The 12381-nt window shown below is 43.5% G+C and overlaps 1 protein-coding gene and 1 long non-coding RNA gene across 2 annotated transcripts; both read left to right on the top strand.

Moving 5' to 3' along the window:
- The first annotated feature begins 5707 nt into the window (after positions 1-5707).
- On the top strand, positions 5708-8906 carry LOC115190823 (uncharacterized). Its single transcript, XR_003877423.1, has 2 exons — positions 5708-5795; positions 8816-8906. It is a non-coding gene; the product is annotated as an uncharacterized LOC115190823 (long non-coding RNA).
- A 1537-nt stretch (positions 8907-10443) lies between these two features.
- Positions 10444-11463, top strand: LOC115190849 (protein NLRC3-like). The gene has a single exon (XM_029748908.1). The coding sequence runs from the start codon at positions 10462-10464 to the stop codon at positions 11461-11463; it is 1002 nt and encodes a 333-aa protein (XP_029604768.1). The 5' UTR covers positions 10444-10461.
- The last annotated feature ends 918 nt before the right edge of the window (positions 11464-12381 follow it).

The following is a 12381-nucleotide window of genomic DNA, read 5'->3' as shown; positions in this document are numbered from 1 at the left end:
CTCCTGTTCCAAGGACGATAGGACGACGGTCCATACGTTAAAAAGGACTAACATGTCAACTACAGAACTAAGCCAACCTCAGCATGAGCTTTGGTTGTGAATGGTATGAACTTTGAACTCTTATTCACTAAAGAAGTGAGACATCCTAGCCGTTGAGTTAGCAACAGCAGCTGTAAACGTGGGCTAGGAAAGAACAGACGACATATCCAGTCTAACACACAACGAAGATACTACAACGTATCCAATTTACCACCGGAGACATTCTTCCGAGGACAGGAAGATCTCTGTTGGCCAACACGGCCAGCATCTACGACCAACCTATGGAAGCGCAGCTCAGAGTAAATATTTATTGCATTTTCCTTTTCCAAATGGGCGGTAATTTAGAATGCATAAGATACTGTATTTACGATAGCACAGCTTCTCCCTTTGTTCCTCAGTCTTCCCGCTCTTTCATTCAAGCCCAACCCCCTCTCTTTGTGTAACAAGCCATCATACAGGTTCCGTCCACCAGGGATGTTCTCTGTATGACATAATTTGCATTCTGTGTATATGTAATTCTGTGTGATTAGTTAGGTATTTAGTAAATAAATAATTAAACCCAATTTTGTATTGCTGATTCAACTTGTTAGCCAGGGTTCGTGAAGATAACCAAGAATTTACACATTTCAGATGAGACTGAAATAAGGGGACGATTAATATTGACTGCTGTTGATGTAAAATATTACTAGGTCTTTCAGAGTTTATTCGGAAGATAACAGCTCTATAAACACTCTTTCGTGGTGCCCCGACTTTCTAGTTAATTACATTTACATGATTAGCTCAATCAGGTAATATTAATTACAGAGAAAGGATTTTATAGAATAGCATGTCATATCACTTAATCCGGCATAGCCAAAGACACAACACAGTACACGGTCTATCACTCTGTTATACAGTACACAGTCTATCACTCTGTTATACAGTACACTGTTAAACAGTACACAGTCTATCACTCTGTTATACAGTACACGGTCTATCACTCTGTTATACAGTACACAGTCTATCACTCTGTTATACAGTACACAGTCTATCACTCTGTTATATAGTACACGGTCCATCACTCTGTTATACAGTACACGGTCTATAACTCTGTTATACAGTACACACTTTTCTTGTTTGTTGTCCTAGGCTACACGGCTAAAATACTTGCTCGCTAGCCTAACTTCCATTCATGGGCAACGTTAGCTAGTTAACATTAGCCTTCTACATCTAGCTACATGTTGAACTTCCATCCTCTCAGTCCAGGAGCACAACAATGTATGAATTAATGGTTGGATCAGAATCGCGTTATAATCATTGGCCAGTATGGAGAATTAAATAAAACCACAAGTCTGAATACCTTCTCCATCCATGTGTAACAGGGTTATATTGGTGATTCCCCTTGCCACTTTATTGTTAAGCCAATGGGTTTTGTGTTTTAGTTTTGTCTTGCCTTCACCTACTCAACATGGCATCTTATTGGCTGGTTTGCGTGGCTTGCTTACGAGGGAGGATGTTTCAGTAAGAATCGTCCCAGTGAACAAGCACCAAACCAGCGGTAAGTTGTTGGTGTCGCAAAGCACTGTACGTCAAAAGTGATTTTTATACTCCCAAGTGACGATTTAAATGTACAATTTATATCCATTTGTTTGTAAATGTTATTACAACACCACACATAAGATACAGAGTTTTTGGTGCATATTTTGTTGTAGTAAATTACAGCTAATACTAGCTAACAACTTACTGTTTTTGTTCCAAATAATCCATGGTTATGTCCAAATACCTCTGTTTTGCTCATGCGTTCAGGTCACTATACAAAGGGTAACACGCGAGTGCATTTCGAGACAAAAAAATTAAAAATGTTCCATTACCGTTCTTAGAAGCATGTCAAACGCTGTTTAAAATCAATTTTTATGGTATTTTTCTCGTAAAATAGCGATAATATTCCAACCGGACAATAGTGTATTCATTCAAAGAGGAAAATAAAAAAACTGCGAGGTCTCGTGAACGCGCATATCCAATCTCGTAGTCACCAGGCAGACCACTGACAAACTGAGCTCCTATTATCTGCCCAGAGACAGGAGACGCCTCAATCCACTTTCTGAAGATTTAGAGAGCCAATGGAAGCCTTAGAAAGTGCTACGTAACCCCAGAGATACTGTAGTTTCGATAGAGAACCAAAAGAAGAACTACAAATTCTCAGACAGGCCACTTCCTGCTTGGAGTTTTCTCAGGTTTTTGCCTGCCATATGAGTTCTGTTATACTCACAGACACCATTCAAACAGTTTTAGAAACTTCAGAGTGTTTTCTATCCAAATCTACTAATGATATGCATATTCTCGTTTCTGGGCAAGAGTAGTAACCAGTTTAAATCGGGTACGTTTTTTATCCGGCCGTGAAAATACTGCCCCCTAGCCCAGACAGGTTAACGACTATCGCCCCGTAGCACTCACTTCTGTCATCATGAAGCGCTTTGAGAGACTAGTCAAGGATCATATCACCTCCACCTTACCTGTCACCCTAGACCCACTTCAATTTGCTTACCGCCCCAATAGATCCACAGACGACGCAATCGCAACCACACTGCACACTGCCCTATCCCATTTGGACAAGAGGAATACTTATATAAGAATGCTGTTTATTGACTATAGCTCAGCATTCAACACCATAGTAGCCTCCAAGCTCATCATTAAGCTCGAGACCCTGGGTCTGAACCCCACCCTGTGCAACTGGGTCCTGGACTTCCTGACGGGCCACCCCCAGGTGGTGAAGGTAGGAAACATCGCCTCCACTCCGCTGATCCTCAACACTGTGACTGCGTGGCCAGCACGCCTCTAACTCAGTCATCAAGTTCGCAGACGATACAACAGTAGTAGGCTTGATTACCAACGATGACAAGCTGCAGTGGAGAAGGTGGAAAGCTTCAAGTTCCTTGTTAGTTTGTTGCTGATATGGACACCAAGGAACTTGAAGCTCTCTACCTGCTCCACTGCAGCCCTGTCGAGGAGAATGGGGGCGTGCTCAGTCCTCTCTTTCCTGTAGTCCACAATGATCTCCTTCGCTACACCTGCAATAACATCTGCTAATCGCGTGTATGTGACCAATAAAATGTGATTTGATTTGATTCTGTCAAGTGACGTACAGCTCTGAAAGCGATCTGATAGGAGTGACGCCAAAATCCAAACTGGTTTACCTTGACACTTTTTTTGGTGTGCCAGGACCAATCACAGTTGAGCTCGCTCAGTTTAGCTCAACGCTGATTGGCTAATTTCTAAAACTTTTTTTTTTATCAAGGGCCAGATGCTCGCTGGCTTCCCTTTCATTCAATGCTACGGGCAACAATGTCATACTGGTTTGGACAGCATCAGATACATGGCCTGCATGTAGAGAGACAGAGGGGAGCTGTTTCACTGTCCAGACAGCATCAGATACATGGTCTACATGTAGAGAGACAGAGAGGTGCTGTTTCACTGACCAGACAGCATCAGATACATGGTTTACACATACTGAGACAGAGGGGAGCTGTTTCACTGACCAGACAGCATCAGATACATGGTCTACACATACTGAGACAGAGAGGTGCTGTTTCACTGACCAGACAGTATCAGATACATGGTCTACACATACTGAGACAGAGAGGTGCTGTTTCACTGACCAGACAGCATCAGATACATGGCCTGCATGTAGAGAGACAGAGAGGAGCTGTTTCACTGTCCAGACAGCATCAGATACATGGCCTGCATGTAGAGAGACAGAGGGGAGCTGTTTCACTGTCCAGACAGCATCAGATACATGGCCTGCATGTAGAGAGACAGAGGGGAGCTGTTTCACTGACCAGACAGCATCAGATACATGGCCTACACATTGAGAGACAGAGGGGCGCTGTTTCGCTCGCTCGAATGCTTTCTCCTGTGAGATACATTCCGCCTCTTGTGAATTGAAGGACAATTATGAAGCACAGAGAGACGAAAGATACATTCTTTTATGTATTTAAAAAAAAATGTGTTGGTCAATTTTTTGGGGGGGAAGCCTGGCTTCGGTTGGTATAGAATAAATACCTGTCAGCTATGTTAACGGTATGTAACGTCTACTTGGTGAATGTTATAATGTCTATTACCGTCTGTCAATCTAAACTGTAACGTCTTTTTAGTTGTGTGTACCCCAGGTAGACTAGTTGTTGTTATGGAGTCAGGGGATCCAAACAGGTAGACTAGCTGTTGTTATGGAGTCAGTGGATCAAACCAGGTAGATTAGCTGTTGTTCTGTAGTCAGAGGATCCAACCATGTAGACTAGCTGTTGTTATCGAGTCAGAGGATCCAACCAGGTAGACTAGCTGTTGTTATGGAGTCAGGGGATCCAACCAGGTAGACTAGCTGTTGTTATGGAGTCAGGGGATCCAACCAGGTAGACTAGCTGTTGTTATGGAGTCAGCTAATGGGGATCCAACCAGGTAGACTAGCTGTTGTTACAGAGTCAGGGGATCCAACCAGGTAGACTAGCTGTTTTTCTGGAGTCAGGGGATCCAACCAGGTAGACTAGCTGTTGTTATGGAGTCAGGGGATCCAACCAGGTAGACTAGCTGTTGTTATGGAGTCAGAGGATCCAACCAGGTAGACTAGCTGTTGTTATGGAGTCAGGGGATCCAACCAGGTAGACTAGCTGTTGTTCTGGAGTCAGAGGATCCAGAGGAGTCAGAGGATCCAACCAGGTAGGCTAGCTGTTGTTATGGAGTCAGCTAATGGGGATCCAACCAGGTAGACTAGCTGTTGTTATGCATCCAACCAGGTAGACTAGCTGTTGTTATGGAGTCAGAGGATCCAACCAGGTAGACTAGCTGTTGTTATGGAGTCAGCTAATGGGGATCCAACCAGGTAGACTAGCTGTTGTTATGGAGACAGAGGATCCAACCAGGTAGACTAGCTGTTGTTATGGAGTCAGCTAATGGGGATCCAACCAGGTAGACTAGCTGTTGTTATGGAGTCAGCTAATGGGGATCCAACCAGGTAGACTAGCTGTTGTTATGGAGACAGCCAATGGGGATCCAGGTCAAAGTAATAACAGATTGGACTGTTTAAATGCAACATGAAGTCTCTGTTTGAACTCTGACCTCAGACAGTAAAAGTGTTGTCATTGTTAATGGTGCTTCAACAATGTTCAGAAATATTGACTGTTCTGTTATTTCTTATTGTAGCTGAGTGAGCTGTGACTTACATCTACAATGAGTCTCTCTGGGGAGAGAGAGGAGGAGACCACTGCCTCTGAAATGAGTCTCTCTGGGGAGAGAGAGGAGGAGACCACTGTCTCTAAAATGAGTCTCTCTGGGGAGAGAGAGGGGACCACTGCCTCTAAAACGAGTCTCTCTGGGGAGAGAGAGGAGCAGACACCTGCCTCTAAAATGAGTCTCTCTGGGGAGAGAGAGGGGACCACTACCTCTAAAATGAGTCTCTCTGGGGAGAGAGAGGGGACCACTGCCTCTAAAATGAGTCTCTCTGGGGAGAGAGAGGAGCAGACACCTGCCTCTAAAATGAGTCTCTCTGGGGAGAGAGAGGAGCAGACACCTATCTCTAAAATGAGTCTCTCTGGGGAGAGAGAGGAGCAGACACCTGCCTCTAAAATGAGTCTCTCTGGGGAGAGAGAGTAGGAGACACCTGCCTCTAAAATGAGTCTCTCTGGGGAGAGAGAGGAGAGGACCACTGCCTCTAAAATGAGTCTCTCTGGGGAGAGAGAGGGGGGGACCACTGCCTCTAAAATGACTCAAGACACCAGTTCTAAGAGGTAAGCGATTAATTGTAAATATAGATGTTACAACAACAAAGATGTTACTACAAACAACAAACACAGTTTTTCCCCTCGGACATCGTTGCACACAAATGTGGTCCACTCTGAATCAGTAGTGGTGCGTGGGTAAAATCACTGGGGGAGGCAGCCATATTAAAACCCATGTGTTGTGATCATTTCATTGTCTGGTCTATAACCTGTTAATTCATATGCCTTGACACCGTGATATATAGGACTAAAGGCCTAGACAATAAGACACAGTGATATATAGGACTAAAGGCTGAGACAATAAGACACAGTGATATATAGGACTAAAGGCTGAGACAATAAGACACAGTGATATATAGGACTAAAGGCCTAGACAATAAGACACAGTGATATATAGGACTAAAGGCTGAGACAATAAGACACTGTGATATATAGGACTAAAGGCTGAGACAATAAGACACTGTGATATATAGGACTAAAGGCTGAGACAATAAGACACAGTGATATATAGGACTAAAGGCCTAGACAATAAGACACAGTGATATATAGGACTAAAGGCCTAGACAATAAGACACAGTGATATATATAGGACTAAAGGCTGAGACAATAAGACACAGTGATATATAGGACTAAAGACCTAGACAATAAGACACAGTGATATATAGGACTAAAGGCTGAGACAATAAGACACAGTGATATATAGGACTAAAGGCTGAGACAATAAGACACAGTGATATATAGGACTAAAGGCTGAGACAATAAGACACAGTGATATATAGGACTAAAGGCTGAGACAATAAGACACTGTGATATATAGGACTAAAGGCCTAGACAATAAGACACTGTGATATATAGGACTAAAGGCTGAGACAATAAGACACAGTGATATATAGGACTAAAGGCCTAGACAATAAGACACAGTGATATATAGGACTAAAGGCTGAGACAATAAGACACAGTGATATATAGGACTAAAGGCTGAGACAATAAGACACCGTGATATATAGGACTAAAGGCTGAGACAATAAGACACCGTGATATATAGGACTAAAGGCCTAGACAATAAGACACAGTGATATATAGGACTAAAGGCCTAGACAATAAGACACAGTGATATATAGGACTAAAGGCCTAGACAATAAGACACAGTGATATATAGGACTAAAGGCTGAGACAATAAGACACAGTGATATATAGGACTAAAGGCTGAGACAATAAGACACAGTGATATATAGGACTAAAGGCTGAGACAATAAGACACCGTGATATATAGGACTATGATATATAGGACTAAAGGCTATATATTCCAGATCAGGCTTCATCCATACTACGACGGTGGAAATTGCTCACCCGCCTGCTGCTATTAAAGCCAATTTCTGCTTGATCTGGCAATGTGGTGTACGGTTCGGAGGATCAGCCAGAAGAGGACTGGCCACCCCTCATAGCCTGGTTCCTCTCTAGGTTTCTTCCTAGGTTCTGGCCTTTCTAGGGAGTTTTTCCTAGCCACCGTGCTTCTACACCTGCATTGCTTGCTGTTTGGGGTTTTAAGCTGGGTTTCTGTACAGCACTTTGAGATATCAGCTGATGTATGAAGGGCTTTATAAATACATTTGATTTGATTTGCTCAGTTTAGCAACTGTGGAGCCTCCATAGGCTTGGAGGCCAAATTGAACTTTGTACGGCGATGCCATGCGCCTCCCATAGCTCCGTATAGCTCCGCATTGACATGATTGGTTGATGGTAGGTGGGGGTGGGAGATTTAAACTTCCTGCTCAACAGCTCTGCTCTACTCACGAGCAGGCTTTTAACTGCTCGTGAATGAGGCGCATTGCTAGTCGAACACCGAACACTTCGTTGAGATAATGCTGAAATATCAAATCCATGAGGCAGTAACACATTTTCATTTGTGACGAAAACTTTTCTTTGATTTTGATATCTTGCAAATTCAGCAGGCTATGTTGTGAAATAGGTTTTTTAGAAGTTCCGCCTTTTTTATTACTCACCGTTAATGCTGACTTTGGTGTGCTTATGAATGTAAAGCATCCTATCTGTTTAACAGCTTGTTGCGTTGTGGCTGTAGACATATCATCCATAGAAGGTTCTGGTAGGCCGTCATTGTAAATAAGAATTTGTTCTTAACTGACTTGCCTAGTTAAATAAAGATTAAATACAAAAATAAAGGCTCAGCATGGTCAATCTGACGTCTGCATTGGCCGTGCAGCATTTTACGGTGATACGGCCTATGCAGAAGTCAGGGCGTTCATACTTCCTGTTCTTCGAGGAGCAGTGCAGAGCTGTTGTCAAGGAAGTGAAGTTGTGTTTATACAGGACCTCCTGCCCCCACCTACCGTCAACCAATCATGTCAATGCAGAGCGATATGATTAATACAATCTTTAAATCGGTCATCTTCCTCAAATGAAGGGGAGGATGACCCAATCTGTGTGAGAGGAATGGTATCTGATTTCATTGGTCCTCAACTAGTGGCTCAGACACTTCATTCAGGATAAGTGGAGTTAGCCCTGAGTTAACCTGCCTAAATGAAGAGTTCGGGGTTCGACTAGCCATGTGCGACACACAGTTATAAGCCTACTAGACTTAGTAGCGGGCGTATACACCATCACAGTATGGATGAAGCCGGACCTGGAATGTGAAGCTAACTGAAGCTGGCTAGCTAACTGAAGCTGGCGAGCTGCTAACTGAAGCTGGCGAGCTGCTAACTGAAGCTGGCGAGCTGCTAACTGAAGCTGGCAAGCTGCTAACTGAAGCTGGCTAGCTGCTAACTGAAGCTGGCTAGCTGCTAACTGAAGATGGATAGCTAACTGAAGATGGATAGCTAACTGAAGATGGCTAGCTTTATAAAAGACACAGTAGAAACCACTCAGTGCTGCTGTTTTCTCAAATGCGGATTCACTTAAAAATAAACATCGGGACTTATACAGTAGAAGGTCCATTATACAGTTGTTAAAATGAAGTAGATGAGGTATTGATGTGATATTGATGAGGTGATCTGTCTCCCTGTTTTGTTCAGTGTCCAGAAGCCCAGAGCAGAGTCACCTACAACCAGCCTGCTATCAATGAAGAGTGATCAGCCACCTGCTTTCAGCCAGGAACCATTACCAGATAACAATAAGGAAGTGGAGAGGTTGGACAGTGAGGATCCATTAAAGATCACACACAACCTTCTGGACAGAAGACGTAAGACTGTGTTTCATACAATATTACAAAGAACGGTTCACACTGTTGGATTCGACATTTTGAACATTGAGATATTAAGTAAATGATAGAGAAGAAGCATAGAATATCTGTAGAAAGACAGATAGCTGTGGAATATGTTGTGGGACGGGAGCAGAGCACCGTGTTGATACAGGGGAGACAGATGGACATCTGTGGATAAGATGAAGGAGGTGTTGAGGTCAGGAGGTGAGGACAGATTCTCTTAAGAGAGTAATCAGGGTTTGGTTTCCTGTAGAACCATAAGATGAAAGAAGAGTGTTTTTATTTTACTAGGCAAGTCAGTTAAGAACAAATTCTTATTTTCAATGACGGCCTAGGAACAGTGGGTTAACTGCCTTGTTCAGGGGCAGGAAAGACAGATTTTTACCTTTTCAGCTCAGGGATTTGATCTTGCAACCTTTCAGTTACTAGTCCAATGTGCTAACCACTAGGCTACCCTGTCGTTTTAAGAGGGATATAAATATCTGGATGGGACAAATGTTGGGTTGTCTGAATTACAGCTGTACAGAACCTTTGGGAAGAATTCAACTTGGTTACAGGTTCTCTAGTGGGTTATTTACTCTGAAAAATAAGAACGTAACAACACACACACACACACATTAACTGATGAGTCCCAACTCTCATTGTTTTCCTACAGGTCAAACTCTGCTGACAGTCCAACAAGACATCAAGGCTAAACTGAAACACAAGTATCAACACATATCTGAAGGAATTGGACACCATGGAAACCAAAGTCTGTTCAAGGACATCTACACAGAGCTCTACATCACAGAGGGTGGAAGTGGAGGGCTCAATAATGAACATGAGGTTAGACAGATAGAGATGGCATCCAAGAAACAAACCACACAAGAGACACCAATCAAATGCAACGACATCTTCAAGCCTTTACCTGGACAAGACAAACCTATCAGAACTGTGCTGACAAAAGGTATCGCTGGCATTGGAAAAACAGTCTCTGTGCAGAAGGTCATCCTTGACTGGGCAGAGGGGAAAGCAAATCAGGACGTTCATTTCATGTTTCCTCTTCCTTTCCGTGATCTGAACCTGAAAAAGGACCAATACAGTCTGATGCAACTTCTTTCCCACTACTTCCCAGAGCTGAAAGAGATTGACAGCATTGAAGATGGTGAAACCAAAACTGTTTTCATTTTTGATGGTCTGGATGAGTGTCGACTTCCTCTAGACTTCAAAAACAATGAGAAGTGCTGTGATGTCACGAAGCCAACCTCAGTGGACGTGCTGCTGACAAACCTCATCGAGGGGAATCTGCTTCCCTCTGCTCTCCTCTGGATAACCACACGACCTGCAGCAGCCAATCAGATCCCTCCTGAGTGTGTTGACCAGGTGACAGAGGTACGAGGGTTCAATGAGCGACAGAAGGAGGAGTACTTCAGGAAGAAAATCAGAGATCAGAATCTGGCCAATGATATCATCAAACACATGAAGACATCAAGGAGCCTCCACATCATGTGCCACATGCCAATCTTCTGTTGGATATCAGCCACTGTCCTTGAGATGATACTGAAAGAGGCAGAGAAGGATGAAGTCCCCAAAACTCTGACCCAGATGTACTCACACTTCATTCTCATCCAAATCATTGTGAAGAACAGGAAGTACAACACATCCATAGAGACAAACCCAAAGGAACTGTCTCAGTCAGACAAAGAGATGATCCTGAAACTGGCCAAGCTGGCTTTCCAACAGCTGCAGAAGGGCAACCTGATCTTCTATGAGGAGGACCTGAGAGAGTGTGGCCTTGATGTCACAGAGGCATCAGAGTACTCAGCATTGTGTACAGAGATCTTTAAAGAAGAATCTGGGATGTACCAAGAGAAGGTCTACAGCTTTGTGCATCTGAGCATTCAGGAGTTTCTAGCAGCAGTGCATGCTTTAGAATCATGTCTGGACAAGAAGGAAAATGTTTTCTCCTCCACTAGTCGTGTTGAGGAGAAGGAGTCAATCCAGTTGTCTGACTTACACAGGAGAGCAGTGGACCAGGCCTTGAAGAGTGAGAATGGACACCTGGACCTGTTCCTCCGCTTCCTTCTGGGTCTATCACTGGAGTCCAATCAGAATCTGTTACGAGGCCTTCTGACACAGACAGGAAGTACCACACAGAGCAATAAGAAAACAGTTGAGAGAACAGTCAGGTACCTTTCAGACAAGATAGAGGAGGAATCCTCACCAGAAAGGATCATCAACTTGTTCCACTGTCTGAATGAACTTGGTGCCAACTCTCTAGTTGAAGACATGCAGACCTCCCTGCGATCAGGAACTCTTTCAGAAACAAGACTAAAACCTGACCAATGTTCAGCCCTGGCCTACCTGTTACTGATGTCAGAGGAGGTGCTGGAGGAGTTTGACATGAAGACATACAACACATCAGAGGAAGGTTATCATAGGTTGCTGCCGGTAGTGAAAACCTGCAAGAGAGCACTGTAAGTTCTGTTATTGAGTTGATGTATACAGTCGTGGCCAAAAGTTTTGAGAATGACACAAATAGTAATATTCACAAAGTCTGCTGCCTCAGTTTGTATGATGGCAATTTGCATATACTCCAGAATGTTATGAAGAGTGATCAGATGAATTGCAATTAATTGCAAAGTCCCTCTTTGCCATGCAAATGAACTGAATCCCCAAAAAACATTTCCACTGCATTTCAGCCCTGCCACAAAAGGACCAGCTGACATCATGTCAATGATTCTCTCGTTAACACAGGTGTGAGAGTTGACGAGGACAAGGCTGGAGATCACTCTGTCATGCTGATTGAGTTCGAATAACAGACTGGAAGCTTCAAAAGAGGGTGGTGCTTTGAATCATTGTTTTTCCACTGTCAAATGGGGCGGAAGGGTAGCCTAGTGGTTAGAGTGTAGGACTAGTAACTGAAAAGTTGCAAGTTCAAATCCCTGACCTGACAAAATACAATTCTGTTGTTCTGCCCCTGAACAAGGCAGTTAACCCACTGTTCCTAGGCTGTCATTGAAAATAAGAATTTGTTCTTAACTGACTTGCCTAGTTAAATAAAGGTAAAGTAAAAACATGGTTACTTGCAAGGAAATATGTGCTGTCATCATTCCTTTGCACAAAAAGGGCTTCTCAGGCAAGGATATTGCTGCCAGTAAGATTGCACCAAAATCAACCATTTATCGGATCATCAAAAACTTCAAGGAGAGCGGTTCAAATGTTGTGAAGAAGGCTTCAGGGCGCCCAAGAAAGTCCAGCATGCGCCAGGACCGTCTCCTAAAGTTGATTCAGCTGCGGGATCGGGGCACCACCAGTACAGAGCTTGCTCAGAAATGGCAGCAGGCAGGTGTGAGTGCATCTGCACGCCCAGTGAGGTGAAGACTTTTGGAAGATGGC

Source organism: Salmo trutta, unplaced genomic scaffold (genome assembly GCF_901001165.1).
Source record: "Salmo trutta unplaced genomic scaffold, fSalTru1.1, whole genome shotgun sequence".
NCBI classification, from domain to species: Eukaryota; Metazoa; Chordata; class Actinopteri; order Salmoniformes; family Salmonidae; genus Salmo; species Salmo trutta.
The sequence above is the reverse complement of the archived record's forward strand: the minus strand, read 5'-3'. Positions and strand labels throughout refer to the sequence as shown.